Source organism: Carassius auratus, chromosome 2 (genome assembly GCF_003368295.1).
Source record: "Carassius auratus strain Wakin chromosome 2, ASM336829v1, whole genome shotgun sequence".
Taxonomy (NCBI): domain Eukaryota; kingdom Metazoa; phylum Chordata; class Actinopteri; order Cypriniformes; family Cyprinidae; genus Carassius; species Carassius auratus.
Window position 1 is genome coordinate 27,077,955 of NC_039244.1, and position 24,427 is coordinate 27,102,381.

The window sequence follows — 24,427 nt, forward strand, 5'->3', positions numbered from 1 at the left end:
TATGCAAAATTATAAATGACAAAGGCAGAATGTTCATATTTTTGCAGATAAACATGGATGAGTTGTTAACAGATCCATGCATTAAACAAAAAACACTGAGCAAAATATTTTATTAGGCCTCTGAATATGAGAAATGCGCAGTCAATGTATGGCTTATGCATACACATTTCAGTGCAGTGTTTATTAATGGTTTTATGCTGTTAGCAGCCAACAATTCAATAAAAAATTGTTCGACACAAACTACAAGTGAAGCTGAGGAATAAACAAAAACACAATAGTGCAGATACATTTTGAGCTTGATCATTTTTCTGTTCTATGCATGCATACTGTATATGGTATGCAAGCTGAATTTTAGATTTGCATTAAGCATGCTTTTTTTTTTATCGTTGTTTCCTATTGACTGCATCCCTACCAGAACAGACCTGATGCTGCATTCAAGTCCATTTGAGTTTGAGTTTAGTAGAAATTATAATTGCCACTGTTTTCAAATGACACACCAATTTCCTTTTCTTTTTTCACTTCTTAACAAATCCAGAAAGCATTTTATCAGTATCATAACAAAATTAAGAGCAAAGAATTCACATCAGGTGTGTAATTGGCGTTTTATCTGTGTATTTTTTTCATTCTCGTGCTGCCACAGAGAATGGTGGGAAATACATTTGGTCGTAAAAGTCTGTCTCCTCATAAATCAGTTAAATGAGCAGAATCTTTAGCAGCACACTGAAGGCCAATAAATTGAATTGTGACATTCACCACACACCAGTTTGATTCTGCCATAATTCTTAATTTTACAAAAAAGTTGGGACTTTCAACTTCAAATCAACTCAGAGTACCTCAGTGTTGGGCATTTGTTATTTCAACATGTCACATAACAAATTCAGAATGATGACAATTATTCATAACTCTATCACTTATTTTTGGATATCAAAACTAAATGTGTTACATAAAGCAAACCTTGTTGATTAACTTGCAAAACCAGTTATAATTCACTATAAACTGCTTTCTGTTCACTGATATATTATATGATATTAGTGTACTTTATTACAGATATATTATATGATATTAGTGTTTCCGCAATTTTTTAAATCAGCATGCGTCCTATTTTTGGGTCGTGTCCTACTAGTTTACGAAACAAATTCAAGAGAGCACAGCTTCAAAAACCATTTGCTAGATCTACGCCTTATTTGTATTATTTATTGGAGAAAATAAATGAAGATAATTCTGTGGTCAGAGAGAGTGAAATGAAGGAGCACCAGAGCAGTCTGGCAGATGGCAGACCAAGGGTGAGACAGGAAGAGGGGGAATGGGTTTATTTTAGGCTTTAGTAGTTTTATGCGCAAGCTGTCTGCAGCAGCCATATTTTATGAACCTTCTCTCAAGTGGCTTATCAGTGCCGTCTTCATGATGTCGTTTAGCTGAGGCTAGCTGTCTTCACCTTTTTTACAAGTCTAGTGCAAAGTTCTGCTGATGTGATCTGGTTTTTACTTTCTAACTGGGGCCAAGACGACTTTCAGTCATTATAGGGGGCATGGTTACACAATCCATGTTAAACAAACCAGTTCACTGTCACACACTGGTAAATGAGGGTTGCAGACAAGATGGATATATGTGTGTCAACATAGAGCCAGTAAGGTTGGTAAACATGGTGAATTTACAATAAGTGCAAGAACAGCAGATACAGATGTGAGGTCCCTTGTGAAAAAAGCACACTTTAGCATGAGAGTAGCATCAGCATCTTTTACAGAGAGTACTTATTATGTATATGATATACTAAAAGAATATTCAGTAATACTTTATTTTAAGAAATGGATAATTACATGTAAGTAACCCTATCCTAACCAAATGTATAATCACACTGTAAAAAGGACACCTTAAAATAAAGTGTAACCGAATATACTTTAGTGCAAAATGAATGTTATGTTTTCAGGACACTTAATTGCATATTAATTGCAATTAAAAGAAAATGTATTATATTTTAGATTAAAATATTAAATGCAATTGAACTTAAGATTGCTTTTTTGATCCACTTAAGTACACCTTTGTTACTTCATAGTTGCTTCTATATTGTCTTTAAAATAAAAGTTCAAGTGTACTTCCAAATGTACTGAAAAGCATTTATAGTAAATTAAAATATACTTTAAAGTAATTTCTATCGAAACTTTAATTAAACATTTACCATGATGAAGTTGCAATTTAGTACATTTAAAATGTATTAACTTTACATGTAACACTAACTAACACTAGTTTAAATTAATTATAAGTACTTTACAAATTATAATCATAATTACAAGTTATAAGTATTTTACCTGTTATACAGTATATGTTAGTCAACACATAAAATAAGTGCAATTCTTAAAAAAATTACAAAAAAATCTCAAAATGTAATGGTTTAAATGTACTTTAAAGTAAAATGAGTGTAGTTAATTAAAATGAAGTACACTACTTGCATACATTCAGTAAAATTAAGGGCATGTTTTTTTCACATTAGGTTACTATCCATTAAAAACATTTACTTAATGCAAATATACTGTACATATATACAGTATAAAGTATGCTGTAAATATAAAGATACAGATGAATATACAGATGTTGATCTACATTAAGGACAGCTTAAGGGAATTTCATAGCTCTAATAATGAACATTTTTACTGAATAATTAATGTAAGTGCTTTAAACAAATACAAGCTTCACATTTCTGTTTTAAAACTCTCTGGTATGTCGGCCTGGTTTTACATCTATTCTAAATGTGCTACTACAAACAGAGAAGATTTTAAATTATGATTCGCAGTGACCAGTGTGCATTATGTCACAAAAGCCATCATCAGAGCTTGTGTTCAGTGTTTTGAATGCAGCAACATTTATTTAGGAAGCTTTCTAAATGAGTGCTGTGGTAAATATAAGTGGATGAGGGTTTTTCTAAAAAAATCTGTTATTCTCTGTTCCTGGTGGGGGTAGGAACGGACACTTGGACATTCTTGAGGGAATGCGATTAAACGCTATACAGAATCACTTTAACACTTTACTGAAACAACAGAGAGCTTGTGTTGGACAAAAATCCCCATGCAAATAAAGAGAAGTTCTATTTAAATTAAACAACATGGGCTCATCTTTTAACTTATTAATTTTAAGTTTAAAAATACAGCTGTTGAATTTCTATGCTGATCTGAATTAGCAATTAGCCTCTGCTATCCCGCTTCCTCAATTCGTGATCAAAACAAGTGTGTCATCCTGAGAAAGAGCTTTTCTTAACCAATTACTGCTATGCTTGGCTACACTGGGTTGGGATTCTTGGGTGAGGAAGTTGGTTTGATTTGACCCAGTTTGGGTTGAAAATCCTTTATAATCGTGATGGGTTTGGAATGTGAAGGAGAGCATGAACACACATTGCGTGACGCAAGTTCAAACGCAAACAGTTTTGCTTGTGCTGATACTAGTTTGCCTATCTGGGTTTGTGGCACTCATGACAGAAATATGTGCAGAAAATACAAGAAAAATCAAAGCAGAGAAGAGAGAACTTATAAACTAACTGCAGTGAGGAGTTTGTTCTCATAAAGAAGTTGTTTTCACAAAACCATTTTCAACTAAAAACAGTTTTTTGGCCATTCATTTATATAAAAACAGCATTTTGGGGGCCTGAATATGCAAAGGTTTTGAAAACTGGTATCAAATTGCAAATTTAAAAAAAAATGGATACCATTATCATCACTGAGTAAATTACAAAAACGTAAATTCAAGAATACTGTGATGTCATGCACATCCGTACATATCTTCATTTTATATGTATGTGCACATAGTGCTTCTTTACAAAGTTAAATCACTATCTACTGGCCTGTCATGCATAATATAGCATTTTTAACTGTGTTCGCAGATGTGAATGGCAACCATTTTGACAGTGTTGACGTCTTTATGCACAACATTTTAAAAATGCAAAGGAAAACCTTTCTGTTTTTAATACTGCCACAATCTTCAGCTGAAGATTCCACATGAACTCCACCCCCGACTGTTGCCAGTCTACCCCGGACTTCATTTCTCATAACCGCAGCCTAGATACTCATTAACAGACTCCACCTGTTTTCCAATAAGGATGACTATAAAGGATGCACTCACAGTTTCTGTGTTTTCTTTCCTTGCCTTCCTTGTTTAGACCATGGACTGTTTACCTTGTTTTTGATCGTTTGCTGCCTGGCCTGACCATTGCCTGTTTATTGGATTAATCTTTTGTCTGCCCTGGATTATACCTGTTCTCTGGTGTTTCACCCTGCCAGTGTTGACCACTCTTTTAAAATAAAATAATCTGTTGTCACACCTCCGATGTTGCAGAATATTCAGCCACACCCAGATCCAGCAGCTTTGAGTTTTTCTTTTTTTTTTTTTTTTCTTAGAAGAAGAATTAACGATGAAAACATTTGTTTGTCATATAATTACCCTTAAGTCCTTAGGTCTTATCTCCATCATTTACCGCTGTCATTTTTCCTCTTTTCCTCCACTTCTTACTTTTTTTCCCGCATCTGGCTGCCAGAAGTATATGTCCTCTTCATGTTTAAATTAGCAAATACACAAGTAAGCGCTGTGCCAGTTTTTAAATGCCTCCAGACGCATCATGAGGAAAAATGAAGCACATCCAGGTCAACACAAGAGGGGCCCCTCTAAGGGGGATGCAGATGTATGGGTCCGTTATATTAATAATGACATGTTCGATTGTTCAAATGGTCAGCTGTCGGGGGCCCCCTCAAAATATGAAGCCCCAGGCAATTGCCTGCTTTTCCTGGCCTATTGCTAGGCCTCTGCTCTGGTTTCGCCTTGTCCCTTTATCCCTCTGGCTCCGTTGGGTATGTTTTGAAATGTATTTTAAGCCGATATTACACAAATGGTTTCCATTTTTCATGAGGCTCCTTTTAATAAGGTGCATGATTCTTTACAGTTTAGGCTTTATGCTGAACATCACAGAAACAAACTGGAAAACAGGTTTCATTGTATCTGGAAATGGTGGCAAAATCTATGGACTTTTTAGCTAGTTCTATTTGTTGTTAACAATTTATTCCAATATATTAATATCCAAAAGAAGAAAATAACCTTTGGGATATCAGTCTGTGTATGTGATAGACATCTTGAGTGAAACAGCTCTATATTTAAAGAAACGCACACAAAGAGACCCGAACCAGAAGCGATGTGACCTGTTTTACAGAATATTGAAGTTTGTTGCACATAACCCACAGAACAAAAGTCTGGTAGTGCGTGATCATTTAGTGTATGATGTCCAGTTTTTCACTTTCCCATTTACAAATTTGGCAAGTGTATGACGCCTAGTGTTTTAAAATCAGTTTTTAAAATTGGAAATAAAAAAGGGAAGAAAAGTTTTTAGCTTGCTAAGAGGATAACTGAAAACACAAAGTAAGGGAAATGTTTGATGTAACTATTTTCATTCATTTTTTCACCAGACTTAATACATTTTTTTTGGAGAAAGGTTTTTTTAGAAATCATCTAGAAAGTTTTTTTTTATCCTTGCACACGAGGAACCTCAGAAAATCAGATTGTATTTGATTTGCATTTCAGCTCTCATGTAATTCCTCAAGTATGGCGCTGCATTCCACTCATAAATGCAGAGAGCCGTCTCATGAATAAACATGGGAGGCATGTCATCTTAATCATGCTTCTGCCGTTGCTACTCATAACTAATGCACATTGCTCACCTAATGATGTGAAATATTGCAGAGATGAGGAGTTCATTATAAATGGCGACTGCCAAGTAGCGTGGCTCGTGGAAAGCGGAGGGAACGGTCCTTACAGCATAGCACAAATAGACTCCCCACAGCAGGAACAGGAACTCCGCTGGAACAGGAACACAAGGAGACACAGCACAGGGCCGTCACTAATTATTTAGAGTGTCAAGTCTGGGAATGCCAGCTGAAAAGATGTGATTTCACACTGCCTGAAAGGCTGTTTCCCCTCACTCTGTCCTTTGCTGCATCACTCAAATAACACCCAGTCGACGGAGCATGAACATCTTAAAGGTGGTGTTTGAAACAACAACGTTACAAATCCAAATAGAATTTGCTTAATCTTTAAACTCCATAATCATACCATACATTTATATATTTGGTAACACTTTAGTATAGGACCAATTCTCACTATTAACTACTTGCTTATCATAATGCATAATACTAGCATATTAGCTGTTTATTAGCACTTATAAAGCACATTTTATTCTGCACGACCGTATTTTAAGATCCCTTGAGCCACACCATACCTTGTTTATGTTTATGTCTCAACCTGTCCTCCAACCAATACGCTCGTATAGGTCATTTGTCCAAATCCCTGAAATACGACCCATCACAGCGTATACTACAATTGCGCCCCTATGGGCAAAAGGTCATTTTCAAATTAATGTGTTGTACTCTTTCATTTGGACTCTGATTTGCGTTTCGTGTAGCTAAGTTGGTAGATTATTGCGTTATACCTTGATACGTAATCATGCTATCATGGGTTCGATCCCAGAGAACGGATGTGCACGTAAAATGTATATGCTCAATAAATCATAATTTAGCATGATTTCTGTGAGGGTTAGGTTTAGGGGTGGGGTTAGGTGTGGTCATTCGAACGAATAAGCCACCTAGTAAAATATGTACGAATTAGTGTGAGATCGGTGTAAAAAGTCCACACATTGGATTTACATAAACGTGCATTTTGATTGGTAATGACGTTATAGGTCATTTCATGACGACAGACGCAACGCGATACTGTCATTATTTTCACGCCTGCTAGAGGGCGCTTAACTTTCAAATGTAAATATAGGTCCTAATAAGGTGCTTGCACAAACGAACTATATGGTAGTTTTTTGTTGGAGGACAGGTTATGTCTACATAACACAATTTATTATTATTATTATTATTTTATGATTTTAGTTTTAGTTAACTATACTAAACCAGTGCTAATGGAAAATTTTACCCCAAAATTTAAATGTTTACCATGCCCCCCCCCCCAACAAAATGTACAAAATTAAAAAATAAGAGAAATGAGACACCAAAAATTGCAAGTATAGCTTATGTCTTTGTCCTTCTGAAATAATAATAAGTTAGAATGACTTTGTTTGTGTGCACGAAAAGATGTCATGAGTTTTCAGGCTGTTTCCATTGCAGTTCCTCCTGTGCTTCATAAAATATTTGTTGCTGGTTTTTAAATCGAATGACATTTTTAATTGGGCCGCTGTCTGTATTTTGCTTTCCAATGCTGGTTATGGTAGAATAAGCATAAGCATAAGAACTGACCAGAAGCCATCATGTAGTCCCAGCTGTCCATCAGGCACATGCTGAACTGCAGGCCCTCTGGGGTCAAACCGATGTCGATGAGGGCGTCATGGGTGTCAGGGCTCTGGCATACGGCTGAAGTCCATGCCACAAGGAACCACACGACCACCAGCAAAATCACAGCAAGCAGACGCAGAACCCTCCAGCTGGTCATGTACGGGATCCTCTGTGCGGTGCGGGATAGGAACACCTTTAAAACCCTTGATATGAGAAACAAGGACAGGACACAAATATAAAAGAGGTCAACTAAAGCAACACGTTTTTCTCATGCAGACTTCAGCAGAAACATGATTGTTCACTGTGAAGTTGGCAGCATTATCTGTACCTGTACAGTTTGAGAATCACTGTTCCATAGACGATGGAAAATCCGAGCAAACGCACCCATCTCAGGAGAATACACCGGAAAACACTTGGATTAAAATACTGTATCATAACCTGGTGATACAAAGATAAAAATGAAAAGTTAGTAAGTTGACTACTCACTGAATTTCTATGGCATTTATTTGTAATTATGATAAGAACACATCAGTTTCACCGATGCTTTTCAGTAAACAGAAAGTAGCTAACTCAGTCTCTTGAAACCTGTCAAGAATATGTCATATTGCACATTAAAATCAAAATAAAGTAGTATGGAATTATGTTTTGCTAAAAGAAAATGAAACCTACTTTTAGAAGCATATTCACTCAGATTTCCACTTCAAATTCTCATTACTGTAATGTGAAAAAAACATAAACATCTCGTGAAGCAAAAAGCTACATGTTTGTAAGAAACAAATCCATCATTAAGACGTTTTTAACTTCCAACTGAGTGCTTTATCCATAATATTGCTTCCTTCAGTGAAAAAGTTGTCTGGTCTGAATCAGGACAGAAATATGCACAGATTACAATATGCACTGTTTACAAGCCAAAACAGTTCTAAACAAATATGTGTGTGGATTTTGATTTGAGACGACAAGGGGGGTGGACTTTTTCACTGGAGGAAGCATATTTATGGATTATGGACTTGTATTTTTGCAACAGTATAAAGTTAAAACACTTTCATTATAGATTTTTTTTCTTACAAGCACATAGCTTTTTACTTCACAAGACGTTAACTGATGGACTGGAGTGGTGTGGATGACTTGTAGATCATTGTGATGTTTTTTTCAGCTGTTTGGACTCTGATTCTGACGGCACCCATTCACTGCAGAGCATACGATGGAGTGCTACATTTCTCAGAATCTGTTTTGATGAAGAAACAAAATTATCTACATCTTGGATGGCCTGAAGATGGGTACATTTTCAGCAAGAGAACTTTTCTTTTAATTGTTACAATAATTTAAAAAGCAACAGCATTAACAACATTTAAAATAAGATACGTTTTCTAGACGCAAAAGAAATTGCTTTATTTATTAAACTGAAATATGAAATATTTCATGACACTTGGCCAGATATAGTTGTAAATTATACAGTCTTTGTATGCATTTTCCCATTCAAAGGCTGTGCGTGAAAATCAATTCATTACTCGAAAAAACATATATTTCAAAACTACACAAAATATTATTATGTGTATGAATGAAGTATAAGAACAGTTTAATCGTTGTTCTTTATCCTCCCAAGCCTGTGAAGTGCTCCCTGAATTCCTAATTATCTGTCGAGCCTGGTGTCCCTTTTGCTCTGAGCCTGTCTCATTTAAAGTAGCAGAATTAAATAAATAAATATTGGCGCAGACTGATGGAAAGATGCATCTGTTCTTGTGTCTCCCAGGAGAATCACCAGTACAGCTCTCCAATCCACAGTCATCCTCTTAAATGTGCAAACAGCAAAACGGTCCCTCCAGTATAATCAAAGAGCTCGCCATGTGCAGCTTCTAACCATGAGCTAGACTCAATTAGCAGCACTTCTCCTCTCAGATAAATAAATGAGCACATGCCTTTTCACTCATTAGGAAAGTGAAGAGCTTGATGTACAGTAAGGTCATATTTTGATGAAATAGACTGAACTGTTGACACATGAAACTAATCCACCACTAGAACAAAACTGGGGAAAATGCCTTTGTTATTTTATTGTCTTGGTTCTGTTCATTCTCCATCTTATAAACCTGCCTTATACTAGGCTCATTTACAATGCACAGATACAGTATGTTCGCCAGCAATCCTCAGCAGGGCATTCTGGTTAGAAACGCTGTCCAGCTTGATGAGGCATCATGTTGATGCGTGGCAAAATACTCATGCAGCCATTTTTAGCACCAAATGTCATCGCAGGTTTCTAGAAACTGGCTTAGAACAACTATGTCCATCAAGCCTATTCTAATGTAAAAGCAGCAATGTTTCAAATGGATCCAGTTTATTAGAATAAAAAGAAGAAGAAGAAGAAAAGAAAGCTAAACTTGGTGTACAACCCTGGTATAACATATATGGTATTAATGATTTATGAAATAAATATGTTTTATTAGTCACACTTTATTTGATGGTCCAGTTCTCACAATTAACTAACTATTAACTATGACTTTCGCCTGGTTCTCGCTTGGTTTCAAGTGCGTAGCGTCTTTGTTTGCGAAGCGATACGGATCAAATCACGGAATCCAGTCAAAAATGGAACCGGCTTTATAAAACAGAACGTCACGGAATATGGCTATTTTTGAATGAATACATCTACAGTAGAGCTGTAAAATAAATCAAATATTGATATGGACTACTGTATATGAATATTAAAGTTAAAAGACACTACAGTTTTTCTACGCGTCTCTGTGAATGAGTGCTCAGTATGTGTATTTTTGTCATTCAAATACACACGATGTTCGCTGTGTTTTCCCCCACGCCGACTCCGCCCTCGCCACGCCCCCAGCTATGACTAGATGCCGACTGTATGTATACGATAGATCTCCTCATACTGAACAACATTGCCTCAAGAACCATTGCAGTCAATCAAATAGTTCATTAAATATTCTCAATTATGTTAAAAACGTACTTTTGCAAACTAGTCCTAGTTTTTTTACTCAACCTAAAATAAAACCACTGCAGTACAATTCACTGGACTCTCTAGATCAATAATTATTAAACCAATTTTAGCCTTCAGGTAGCTATAATTGGGTAATTTAGAAAAGGAGCACTATATCTCCAAAACAAAAACTCAGAAGTTCATGAAAATATGTGAGCACATGAGGCATAAGATTCTAAACAACTATGCAAGGTTATGCAAGATTTATAACAATTAAAAATGATTCAAAATCATAATATGTATGTGGTAAATTAACGGAAATCACAGAAAATGTTCATATATTTTGCATTGTTTCAAACATAAACTTGATCTTCATATCATACGATAGACCTCCTCATTATAAACAACTTTGCCTCTAATACCATTGCTCTCAATCAAATTGTTCTTTAAATATTTGAGATCATTTCTTAACTACTTTTGTAAACTAGTCCTAGGTTCTTAAAATTAATATAGTCTCTAGGTCAATAATTATTTAAAAAATCTAATAAATGCTGACCCTTTGAATTTTGACAGCTGTAACAGTAATTTTAAAATAGGGTCTTGATCTAATGCACCCAAAAGCTTGCAAATCCTAAAACAATTATCAAAACTTCACAAAACTAAGTCAACTTAGCATCAACAATACATCATATGGCTCTAAACATTCATGCAAATTTGTATGGACATTGGGCAAAAAATAGCACTATAATATTAATAAAGGTTAAAAACACTATTTCTATGGTAAATTCCATGAAATTGCTATTATAACCACTAGATGGCAGCAAAGAACCTCATTGGCTCATTCTACTCACTACTATACTTCTTTTCTCAGATTTAACTTTCAAATTTACATTTAGACATTATGAAATCATTGTTATTACATTACAAAAATGACATTAGTCAAGGTTTACCACTTCACTTATACAGATATATCAGTTTTTATATTTATGCCACATGATTACAGTTAAATCTGAAAAAATTTATCATGAACAGGAGACATGCAGTAAGTTTTTTGTTACCTATCATCTATTTAAAATATCTATATTTACAGCAAATATGTGTGTGTGTGTGTTTGTTTGTGTGTGTGAGAAAGACAGAGAGAGAGTGAGAGAGAGAGTGCATGCTTAGTGCTTAGTGTATTAAGTAATACAGTGTGTGTTAAGTATTATAGTTTAACCCAGGGGTATCCTGAAGAGTAAAGCCTGCCTGGATGTATACCTATAAGACCTTCATTAGCTTGTTCAGGTGTGTTTGATTAGGGTTGAAGCGGAACTCTGCAGGACACCGGCCCTCCAGGACCAAGTTTGGACACCCCTGGGTTAACCCTTTCATTATGTGTGATCAAATTGTCTATTTTGGATGTGTCAGACAAACATTTCACATTGTCCTACACCCTAACAGCATAGAAGCCATAAAGTCCTTAAAGTGCTTGAACCCCGGTAATTGCTGCTTGCAGAGATCTAAAATATGGTCATGCAGAAGAAGGCTTTAAAATGTGCTTTATAAGTACAATATGCTAGTAATATGCACGCTAGTTAATTGTGAGAAGTGGTCCTTAAAATAAAGTGTTAACATTTTATTTTTTGAAGCAGGGATGCGTGATATCTTGTGATTGGTTAAATATTGTTATATTTCTTATGTGGCTTGTTTGGAGTGAATGCAATTGAAGTCCTTTTTATTTAATTTATAATATTAGTGTTAGTTTTAGTAATTGCATGTATTTAATCATATTTCTTTACATCAAAACATTTTTATTGAATTTTCCACAAAATCTGTCATAAATTTTTTTTTTTTTTTTTTTTTTTTATGTCGGTTCTTCAAAGTTCCCATTGTGTCTCTGTCCTGTCAGAACTGTAGGGCAGGGAGTCAAGGACAGCAACAGAAATGAAGCGACATGTTTGTATCATCAGACTGGAGACAAATAGGTGGCCCCTTTTCCCTTCAACACTCTGACATTAATTAATCAGTGGATTTATTTTTAACAACTTGCGCTAGAACTTGATGGACTTGTAAATAATGCATAGCGCTGCAAAGCAGAACAGCAGCATGTGGCAGAGCACAGAAAACACACGCAACCATAGAGCATCTGAGAGCATGCACATATTTGATCACTGACAACTGTCGTCTGTTCCATGCAGAGCTCAAGATCAATCTGCTGTGCCATCAATTTGTTAGAAATAGGGAACATGAAACACCTTTTGCAACCCTGACTTAAAGGGTTAGAAAAAAAGGGTTAGAAAAATGAAAATTATGTCATTAATCACTTACCCTCAAGTTGTTCCAAACCGTTTATCTTTGGGACACAGTTTAAGATATTTTAGATTTAGTTCGAGAGCTCTCAGTCTCTCCATTGACACTGTGTGTACGGTCTACTGTCCATGTCCAGAAAGGTAAGAAAAACATCATCAAAATAGTCCATGTGACATCAGAGGGTCAGTTAGAATTTACATCAAAAATACATTTTGGCCAAAAAATAAAAAAAAATATGACTTTATTCAGCATTGTCTTCTCTTCCGTGTCTGTTGTGAGCGCGCACTGAACACTCATTTCCGCTTTCTAAAAAGTCAATTATAAAATAATATAGTGAATTAGTGAATGTCGGTTTTAGGGAATGAGAATAGAATGAAGCAGACCTCTATAAGTGATTGAGCAATATGTATTACTTTTTTTGCATTTTAATACATTAACTGCAAAAACAAATAATACAAAGACTGTCAAAATAATCGAGAATAATAGAGGTTGAATGGGAAAAAAATAAAATGTCACTCAAAAAAGAAAATCGTTTTTTCACATTAAAATGTAAATTAAGAAAATAAATATGATTTCATGTTAACGTTGACTATCAGATCATTGACAGATTATATAAATTGTTTTTTTTTATCATAAAAACTATAATATTTTATTACTATACTATTTGGTTCATAACTATAATTCATGAGCCTTTATGATGCTGTGAATGCTTTTTATTAAACAATGACAAAAAATCCCTGCTTCATTTTTAAATAAAATAAAAAAAATTTTTTTTTTTTTTTACATTTAGGGATAAACATCACTAAACCAGTGTTCTTTAATATTTTTAATCTCTTTAATCTATTAAAATAATCCCTTTTGATGTAAAAATCACATACCTGTACACGACATCCTAAGTTTACTTTTTAGTGTTAATTGTACATTTTCTTCAAACAAAAAGGAGAAAAATATGGAAATAATAATATAGATTTACACACTTCCCTTTACGGCAAATCATTTCACTCGGCGGCCATATTTGAAACGCCTCTCGCGCAGCTATTTCAGCCATGCTAGTGCAGCTCCTATCTCTTTGAAAGGGGAAATTCAATTTCACCAATACTGTTAACCAAGCTTTCCATTAAATTTCTAAATCACAAATGAAATCTGAAATCAACCGTCTCATAAATATTGTTTCCCATGTTCAGATTGTGTAAAAAAAGCATATTTTTCAGACTAGACCAGCCAGTTTGCAAGTGCACGTCTCAGAATGCTGACTGTTTCTATAGCAACTGGAGCTTCTAACAGCAGTTGCAGTGACACAATGACTTTTCAGATTAGAGACTGGCTCTTTCATCCAGAACCCAGGTTTATTCCACTATATTTTGCATTGCACTTTCTTCCATTTATAAGAAATAGAAGTGCAATCCAATCCTCAAATCCCCTATTTAGAAGTTCCCATCCCTACCCTGTTTCATCTTCTCTCATCTCTCATATAAATGCAAGAGCTGTTGACTATCACAGATGGTCTGGGAGCTGTGCTTTGCTTAAGAACAGAGAAAAATACCACCGAGACAGGAGCACAACAGGACACAGTCACTGCTGCTGAGGAAATCAGCTTTACGCAAGAAGGAAAAGGTATTCACAAATGAGATGTGGTCAAATAAAGGGCATCTCCCATTGTGTTTGATCAAAGTTTCATTTACATGAGTTATCTAGTTATTACAGTGTGAAGATGCTCTGATGGGGTTACACTTGGCCCTTCAGATACAACAGAAAATGAAAATGTGACAAGAATAAAACATTTGAAATGGTTCATCTGTGTGAAATCTGGTCAACGAATTCAAGCTGATAAAAAAAATAATGTCAGTTTCAACATTGAACAGGCTTATGTAATACACCGCCAGCCATGGCACAGGACCGAGTGAAAAGCAGACCATCGCATTTCAAAGTGCCTCAGGAGCAGAATGTACAAATCAGTCAACTGAGGATAAAACCAAGAAATCATAATTGATATTTACAGCTGCATCCTGTGCTGCCTGGTCCTTCAAAGTTAGCTTTAAATTCAAACTGCTCCTGGTTTCCATCTAGCATTAGATGCTTTGTGCTGATCTGATCAAAAATGGTCAGCCAGGATGCATTCCTGTTTCTATCTGTAAATCACAGGAATTTAGAGAACCTGTTTTGTCACCCAGTACTGCTTTTGCAGGAACCCATAATACTTGGTTTACAAGATAATAAGAAAAGCATTGAATGGAAAGACAAATGAGTGCAACTGCAAGTTTATAGGGATACTCCAACCCCCCAGCCCCCCCCCCAAAAAAAAAAATAATAATTCTCTCATTATTTACTAATCTTCATGCTGTACCAGATATTAATGACTTTCTTTCTTGTGTTGAACACTAATGGAGATATTTAGAAAAATAATTCACCTCAGTGAGTCCATGTAATGAAAGTGGCTCAAAAGTGAGCATAGTTTTTGAAGCATTCATAGGAGTCTGGAGAGCAAACATATTTTTGTTTTTTATAAAGGCCAAAGCATCCAGGATAAGCACAAGTAGGACCGTTTTAATAAATAATACAACATAGGTATCCTCATTGTTGTAAAGTTAAACAAAGAAAGACTCGTGAACATGACCAGGACAATTTCCTGAGGCTCAGGATTACAGGTAATAATCTGGTAAATAATGTTCAGTTTCTTGACAGAAAAATCATTTTGCTTTATCATACCTCAATATATCATCAAGAGCCACAATTAATAATTTTGTGTTGCCTGACATGCTTTTTAACTCTCAAAGTTCAAGTAGCCATTGACTTGCTTTTTTTTATAAATAACCAAAGACCATAGTTTCAGCTGAAAATGTTCTTTACTGTTCTACTAAAAAAAGAAGGCTTACATCTTGGATGGCCGGAGGGTAAGTAAAACAACAGCAAATTTTCATTTTTGGGTAAAATAAAGACTCTAGATGGCGCAGTCCGATAGGTCTAACTCAATCTGACCTAATGACATCATTATCACATGGCACAGCTGATTGGTTCTCTCCTGTATCGCTAGCCAATGAGCTCGCTCCTCAACATTCATATATATGACTAGTGCTTGCCGTAGCAGTTGTGGCTTGCTTAGGGAACCCTCCACCTTCCCCAGCTCCACCTTTTTAGAGCAGCAGTTTAGCAGATCTACTCCGCCAAGACCAAATACATTAACAGAGTTGTCATGACAGAACTACCCCTTTAAAGCCAGGTGTAAATATTTTCTTAAATAGTGATACATACATGGAGACTGAAAGGGAAGAACCTGTTGGAACTTACAGGGAAGTAGAGAAGTACAGATCCTGAAAGAATCGCTTCAAGAAGTATAAGACTAGATGCTTTGATTCTCTGAAAAACATGAGAGAAATAATGGGAGAGAACTGTGACATTTTGAAAAGCAGTTCAATAAACCTGCTCAAGCAGAAATCCAGCTCTAGTTTTTCTTTCAGGTAAGTCTAGCAGGATAAAAACTGAACAGAATACAAAGCCTTTACAGGCAAGATAACCGACAGTAAATGTTCTTACCTTGTTGCGACGAAAGTGGTAGACGACCACCATGCTGATGAGGTCCAGGAGCATGCAGAAGCCCTGAAAGGAGACCATGGCGAGGCGGAGGGCCGTGTCCTCCTGAGCCAGACACGGGGTGTCACCCGTACAGAACGGACAGCCTTCTCGGCAGGGCAAACACCTCCCGGACAGCTCCCAGGATTCATCAGAGTACGTTCCCCGGTCTGATTCTAACAGGTGGATGACAAAGAACCATACTATGATATAATGTTTGCATTTTATACAGCCATGTGACTGAGGGATTTATCCAAAACCATGTGGAGTGAACTCAATTCTCATCAAACGTTATCACCATGAAACTGATAATTGGTTAAAGTGAATGTTATAGCCTACCAGGAATGAATGTTATCCACAACTCTGAAACCTTTTTGTAGTCATAAATGATGTTTAAGCAGTGTTGGGGAAAAATAATGGTTAAAAAGTAATGCATTACAATATTTCATTTTTCCATAAAATGTAACTAGTAGTTACTTCTTATGGAAAGTAATGCATTGCGTCACTTTTGTTTCTTTTTTCTAACCTGGACTGGGTTTGCTTATTTGTTTTTCTAATAACAAATACCCAAAAGTTATATTTATATTTTTTAAAGTTAAAGCTCCAATATGGATGAATTTTGTAATACAATTTCCGAAAATAACTTGCACAGTGTGATATATTTGCTCCAGTTGTGTACTTACAATATCTCAAAAGTCTCCAAAGATTTTTTATTTCAGAGAAATTTCGATTTTAAATAACTGGCCGTCCCGGAAAATAATTGTTGCCTCTCAGTGACGCAATGTCCGCTCTATACTTTGTTTCCGGTGTAGACCATGTGATGTTCCACCACACCGGAATATCACATGGTCAAATGCGGAAGTGGTGGTTATGTTATAGCCGCGCGTATGGTTTGGTTGTCGTTGTTATGGATCACGATTACTCTTTGGCGACTATTGAAGTGGCAGTAAAACGTAAGCGTCCATATTCGGATACACGCAGACTGTGTGACAAACGGAGGATTAAAACCAGGATAAATATCGGCCAGACAGGTAAGCAAATCAATTATTTATTTTGTTATTGTACAAGTAACGTAATAGTTACAGTAAAGATGATTTTAAAAGATATGAATTACACCACATGCCTGTACATTCTGCCACTGTAGCATTTTTTTTTATCAATAACGTTACCTGTGAGAAAATAACATAACGTGGCAAATGGACTGTTTCAGTTTCAATAATAGCACTTATAAACAAATTTATATTGCTCTTTGTACTAAGGTAAGGATTTTTATCATGTGTGGTGACCGAGATTATGGCAGTAAAATTAAATGCAATCAGATATGTGTTGTTAAACATATATTTAGTCATTACTTGCAAATGTTCGTTCAAGTTTACTTTTAACAAATCATTTAACAAATAGCTGTAAGTTGTAACGGGATAATATATGTAACGGAGGCCAGCGAGTAGTGCTGTGCAGGTAAACCTCACTCCCCGATCTCAAGAGACGCACTAGCGACAGACGTTAGTGGCTGTAGCCATTTAGCCTCCTTGTTAGTGTGTACGCCTCCCATGCCAAAGACCCGGGTTCGAGCCCCACTCGGAGCGAGTGCGAGGAGTGTCAGAGAGGACCCGGGAGAGAGGGGTTACATATAGTATAACATTTCACGTTCCTTGCAGTTCGTTAATTATGATGACATACAATAATACGATCAGATATACAGGTAATACAAAAACAAATAAATTACCTCATCCGTGATCATGATTCGTTTATCCAATTTAGATACATTGTTATGGTGAAAACGCATTAAAAACGACATCTCCCATCATCACCTGCTTCATAGCGTCATCAAGCTTCGCCTTTGTTATTTGTTGGAAATGCGCCCTCTTGTGGTCAAAAAAATACGCATACTGGAGCTTTAAGTAGGGGAACTTCATAAACTGTTAATCTCATTGCTGTTTAGGAGAATGAATGGAGATATTTAAAATCTTCTTTATGGATTTATTGGTCAATAAGGCATTAAAAACATGAAAGTATATCTTTGCTGAAGATAATGTGAAGTTCTTCTAAAGATTATACGGTTGACCCGCACTAGCTATTGCTAAGAACCTTCTTAATCTGGCTTTGTCCAGAGTGATTTCTCCTGAGGGAGTGAAGTCAAGAAATAGTAACCTAATAATGCAGAGAGCAGATAACAGACTATAACTGCACAGGCTCCTGCAAGACCACACAACAAAATCCACTTATCTTAGATTGGATGGAGTCCCAGGGCTTCTGAAATATGTACACGGAAGCCCTGGTTTATTAAATATGAAATAAGGTACATGTGTGTATCTGCCACGTGTTTTGACAGAGCTGCAGCTTTTTGTAATAAGTCCACATTTGCCTCTTTGTATATTAGCCAAAACTGTCTTCATGCTTATTTTACTTTATGAATCCGGCAAAACAAACAGATATCACCGTACTTTCCCTAGTTGATTAAGCACACTGTATTACAGGTTTTCTGAAATGTTATGTTTAAACATGTAGACGAGGTATTATCTAATTAAAGGACTATTTTGCATAATTTTCAAAACATAAATCGGAACATTGGATAAAACCAGGTTCAAAATTAAAAATTAAAGGCTTTTACCAAGCAGATTTTCCATCTCTTTTTTTATTACTCCATAAATCAGAAAATACTGTCGTCAAACAGAAAATAATACATTTTCACTATATTTTTAAGGAATAAAATGTCATAAAAATCAGGCGAACGTTATATGAACAAACTCTTTGGCAAAAACCTTCAGAATTTACATAAAACTGGAAAGTATGGAAGTAGTGACTCGGTGCAAAAGGATTTTTTTAAAATGTAATTAAAATCTATAGATGCAAATGAACAATTAAATGTGTATTATAGATGTTTCCTTTCCACTTTCTGAAAGAAAATTGACCTCAGAATTGACTAGAGCCTAAAGAATCTTGCCTTAAAAGTAGAGGAGCTATTTTTACATCAGTTGATATGTGAATGTGTGAGAGAGGAAAAATGTTCTTAACAACTAGGACTCTCCACATTAAATAGATATAAACTCTGTCTTTGGGGTATTTGTGTCTAGTTGGAGATCATAAATTATCTGGAGGAAGGAGATAACCCTGTGTTTGTGTATCCGATTCTGTCTGAAAGATTCAATCCAGACTAGTTATTTTCAAACAAAACCTATTTCTTTATTTATGTGCATTTTACATCCCCAGTTATTGTTCACAGACAATAAAACTGTGAAAGAATCGAACTGTCTTACATTGAAGGATAACCCAGTTTTAACTACTCCTATTTTAATATCATTTTTAATTGTACTTACTCGAGAAGCCATTGAGTGCCACTTGGCTTGGGTGGTAGAACCCACTCTTGCATTGGCACTTGTACTTGTCCAGCACAAATCCATGGCCTGCAATCGGTTTACACTAGCAAAAAAATACAAAATTAGGTTAGTTTTACAACTGCACTTCATTAGTAAAGGTACTGTATGTAATAGGAGACACAGTTAAACGATAAACACCAGTTCCACTACCTCTTTCTCCATTTTTAAGCACTGAAACCCTAAATGAGGCTAGAAATGATATATACTTTGTTCAACACAACTCACAGTATGAGCAAGGAACTTCCTGAGAAAGTCAGCTCTGCTAATAGACCATCTGTGTCATTGATCACATCTCCAGTTATTATGACAGTCGGGATGTGCAGCAGTTTATTTTTCATACTCTGGCAACATCCCGGGAAAGCTCACATGAGTGTGCAAACAGATGAGCTCACAGCGGCTTTCTCCTTAAAGGTCCTCTGAAATGACTGCCACACTTGAAATCCAAACTATTTATGTATAGAGCAATACAGTGCAACAAGAGAGATGTGATTCCAAACGTAAACTTTTAGATTACTCTAGTCCAGAAGGTGAAATAAATAGTTTTACTGAAAAAGTCTCACCCGGTTCACAAGGCTCTATAAATAATCTAGAAGTGCCATGAAGCCCAGAGGAAATCTAATGAAGCGAGGCTGGATGCTGATCTCAGAGGAAGATTTCAGGATAAAGTCCCTGTTTTGTCAAGTTTATTTTAGCAAGGAGGATTCAATGTGTCAAGTCTTCATGAGGGAATTAGATAATTACCTCCATTTTGCATTTATACACTTTAGCTTTGGTTTACTAACAGCTCATAATCAAAGTCTTCAGCGAGAACATGAGGTGCCAGATGCTATAACGGGTTTTTACATTTCACTTTTACATTGCATTTACAGGTTTTATGTTTTATGTGTTGCTCTTTAGATATTTTAAAATCTATCTAGCTTATTTAAAGATAACAGTATTACGTATTTATACATCATGGTAGTATTTGTTGTACTACTTCTAATTTACACCAATTCAAATATGAAATTAAAATTCATTGTATTATAGAACTATACTTTAATACAGCAAATATATATAACACTGTATAATAAGTAAGGGATAATGTACATTATCTTGCTTATTACACAGCTACTTGCCATATAGGTAAATAATTACACATGAAATATTGATTTGATTTGAAATATTTTATTAGCTCTTTAAATGCAAAGCTTTTGCAAAGAAAAACAGCTCCTAACAAACTAGCATACAGCTCTGAGCAAGATTCAGACAAGATTGATTGCAGCTTTTCACTACATAAATAAAGATGAGGGCATCAAATATTGATTTCAATATTGAGTCTTTTGGTTTCATTGTACAGTAAATACAGTCGATGACTATGGCACAAGATAATAGAAGTTGTTTTCTAATGAAACAAGTGATATGAGAGATGTGAAAGAAGGGCCGACCTCAAATACTCAGATGAGCGGAGTGCAATTCTGTGTCACACACCTCAACTGACCAATCAAAATCAAGTATTTCAGTAAGGCGTGTTGTCAAGCTTGGTTTTGTATCATGTTTAGGTTTTTGTGTCTTTTATTTTGTAGTTTAGTCCCAGTCATACCTCCTGTTTCCTGTCACGTTTATGTGCCATGTTCTTATTAGCTGTTCTGGTCGTGTCCTGTTCTCTTATTGGTTCATTGTTTGATTGTTCACAGGTGTTACTTAAACATAATAAAGATAAATGCCACTGAAATTAGATATAATTAAATAAATAAAGTGTAAATGATGTCCATATACATGGCTTATATACATATAAAAGTGCTTAGTTATCATGAAATGTGCAAAAAAATCCTAAAAGGTCTTGTGGATGAATGGTTTTGATCTTGAATGTTAATGCCAATTAATTACTAGAGGGCAAAGCTTTGATGAGGGCTGAATGTTGATTAATACACCCCTGTGGTTCAAGAGTTCCCTCTATTCAAAGCAACAGAACATGATTTTCAGTATATAAGCTGTTCCCCTCTGAATAAGATTTAATAATTCAAGCCTTGCTTCTTTCCAGTGCAGACAAACGTGGGCGACCTGAGACATTTGAAAACATGAATTCACGCTTGGAAATCATCAGGATTGAGGAGTGTCATCATCAGCAGATTTAGAAGATCAATCTGTCACTGAAGACAGCGGCGCTGAATCTCCTGCTGTACATAACATGCCTGTCTCAGGATATATTTGGATTTGCGTGTATATTTGTGACAGCGCTCCTTCAGTTCAGTTCATCCAGCACTGCTGTGATGAGCTTCAGTGTTTACCAGTAGCTACCCATTAACTGCTTCTCATGACATATCAGCATTTTATGAAAAACTTTAAAGCATGGCATTGGCTTCGGAATAGATGGACAAACTCACAACTTCAGTTTCTGCACGAATTGGTGATAAAATATTATTTAACAGGACATTTTGCCTGAGAATATAAGGCCATCTGTAGCTCAACAGAAGTTGAGGACAACGATCCAAAGCACAGGAGTGAATCAACAACACAATGGCATTGGAAGAAAATATACGCCTTCTGGAGTAGCTTGACCTTATCCTGAGATGCTTTGGCATTAGAGATTCACAACAGACAGAATGAACTGAACTGAAACAGTTTTCTTAAGATGAATTAAAAACTATCCATGGGTTCACATGCTTTTTCCACCCTGCACTGGGAATCTTTACACAGCGTTCGAAGTCTGTTTTGTGTGTCTCTTGTTTTAATGGGCTATGTCTATACGTTTTGTCTATTGTGATTTAATTCATTATAAGATCAAATTTGATGACAACTTTATGCAGAAATCATTTGAGCCAATGTTAAGTATTTAACCACTTGTGCATCTTTTTGCTGCCAGTCTGATCTTCTACTGTTATAGTATTGACTTGATTGATTACACAGTGCACCTGTGAAGAGATTCATAAATAATTCACAAATCAGCTGATCATCGCAGTCTCCATTCTACACACCACATTTGTGCACTACCGTACTTTCTCATGTTTTGAGCTCATTGCTAATCATTTTCTATGTTTAACTGATGAAAAAATTACGAAAATGGATGTTATGAGCTCTTTTTAAAAACATTTTTTGGTTGCACTTTATTTTACAGTAAACGTACTTATAGTGTACTTACATTGTATTTATCTAAGATAGTTCTGGGTACACAAGGTAACTACATGGGGTAGTGTTAGGTTTAGGGGTAGGTTCAGGGTTAGTAACTAGTTATTACATAGTTACTGTAATTACTATAATAAGTACATAGTATGTACATGAGGAACAGGACTGTAAAATAAAGTGCTACCCATTTTTCTATGTTTATTTGATGTTCATTTTATATGATAAGCTTTTATTGTTTATATTGCATGGTGCAATATATATATTTTATAAATATAGGATTTTAAGTTACTGTCACTAGTAATAGGTCCCCTTCAAATTGTAGTTGTAGTTTTAAAGTTCATGTTAAATTCATATTTGGTCACGCTATAATGCTTCAGAAATGCCACTTTTCTCTTGATGCCATAAAAAGCAGATCCACTCAGGTTAATCCACCTCAGGAACAAAGTCACTGCAGGACATTTAGGGCATATGATTCGGGATGCACTCCTGTCAAGTCCCCAGCTGATGTTGCTCATCCTCAATGACAGAACAGACTTTAAGATGCATAGTCCTGCTGTCTTAGGTAGAGATGAGGCTATAAATAGAATCACACTGGCACACACACACACACACACACTGCTTTCTGCCTCTTTCTCAGACAGCACACAAGTATTTCTTCTTCTCATAAACACAGGCAACCCTTCTGAATATCGTTTTGCTTCAGTTGCTGTGGACCGAGCGTTGTGCTTATAAAGGCTGCTGATGCTTTACCTCTAGCTCACACGACTGGGACCCCACAGACACAAAGCAAAGTCAATAATTTAATAAGCCCACCAAAATCCATTATAATGCATACATAATGGATCACAGCTTAGTGGCAAATCCCCCTCAACACAAGACAACAACTGGACTTTGCAAACCCAGTCCAGTCTATGCAATATTCCATCACACTGTATAGATGACCGACTGCATTAAAGGATCAAATCTGCTGAGCACAATGCAATGAACAGAATGTAAGGTCTTTTAATGTGACATAACATCTTAAAAACATGGCACTCATGGCATGAGATGCTGAATAGACAGCGAGACGTCAGGCCAGCATGTTTACGAAGTAAAATAATAACAATAATAATAATAATAATAATAATAATAATAATAAACTGCAAATGGATTGAGAACACGTTCTGTGTGAGTAGCACTGAACATACCAAAATTGACTACTGTATTTTCTAATGCTTTGAGCTGTTTTCAAATAAAATTTTCAGTACATATGATGTTAATGTTACACGATAAAGTTGCATTTTTTATATTTCATGAAAGGAAAACTACAAAAGTTATTTTATGAAAGTTATTATGTTTTAAAAATAACTTTTTGTAAGTAACGGCTTTTTGAATTTGTAAAGTTTGAAATTAAATTATTTTACAATCTTTCTAACTTTTAATTATTACAATTGATATAATTACAAACCAACATTTAGCCACAAACAAGCTAGTCCAAGATTAATTGATCTTAAATTACAAGCAAAAGTGTTGTCAAAAGTACTGTACTTGAGCACTGCAGCCAATCACAGACATGCTTGCTGAGCTTGTGAACACAAGGGCCAATCAGAGGATTTAATGTTAGTCAGAATCTGCTCAATTCGGTTGAGCAGTTTGTTCGTGAATCACAGTATTAACACAATGTAAATAAGAGATACATCATCAAATTGTTACAAATTACATGAGAAAAATTGTTGTTTGTAACATAATCTATTGAATTAAACATATTAGGTAATGCATTCGACTACTTTTGGATTTCTTTTAGATTTCTTTTGACCTAAAAGTTATTCCATTCTTTGCCGTCAGCATCATGAGGTCAGTTTCTGTTTATTACTTTCCTTGCTTTCTGT

At 35.6% G+C, this 24,427-nt stretch overlaps 1 protein-coding gene across 1 annotated transcript in view; it reads right to left on the reverse strand.

The window, feature by feature from the left end:
- LOC113038786 (probable G-protein coupled receptor 158) overlaps positions 1-24,427 on the reverse strand; it is a 41,493-nt gene that overhangs the window by 5,996 nt on the left and 11,070 nt on the right. The window contains exons 3-8 of the mRNA XM_026196443.1: positions 19,398-19,500; positions 16,045-16,256; positions 15,799-15,867; positions 7,630-7,739; positions 7,266-7,504; positions 5,691-5,829 (exon numbers count right to left, since the gene is read on the reverse strand). Coding sequence (XP_026052228.1) covers positions 5,691-5,829; positions 7,266-7,504; positions 7,630-7,739; positions 15,799-15,867; positions 16,045-16,256; positions 19,398-19,500 — 872 coding nt within the window. The remainder of the gene's footprint in view (positions 1-5,690; positions 5,830-7,265; positions 7,505-7,629; positions 7,740-15,798; positions 15,868-16,044; positions 16,257-19,397; positions 19,501-24,427) is intronic.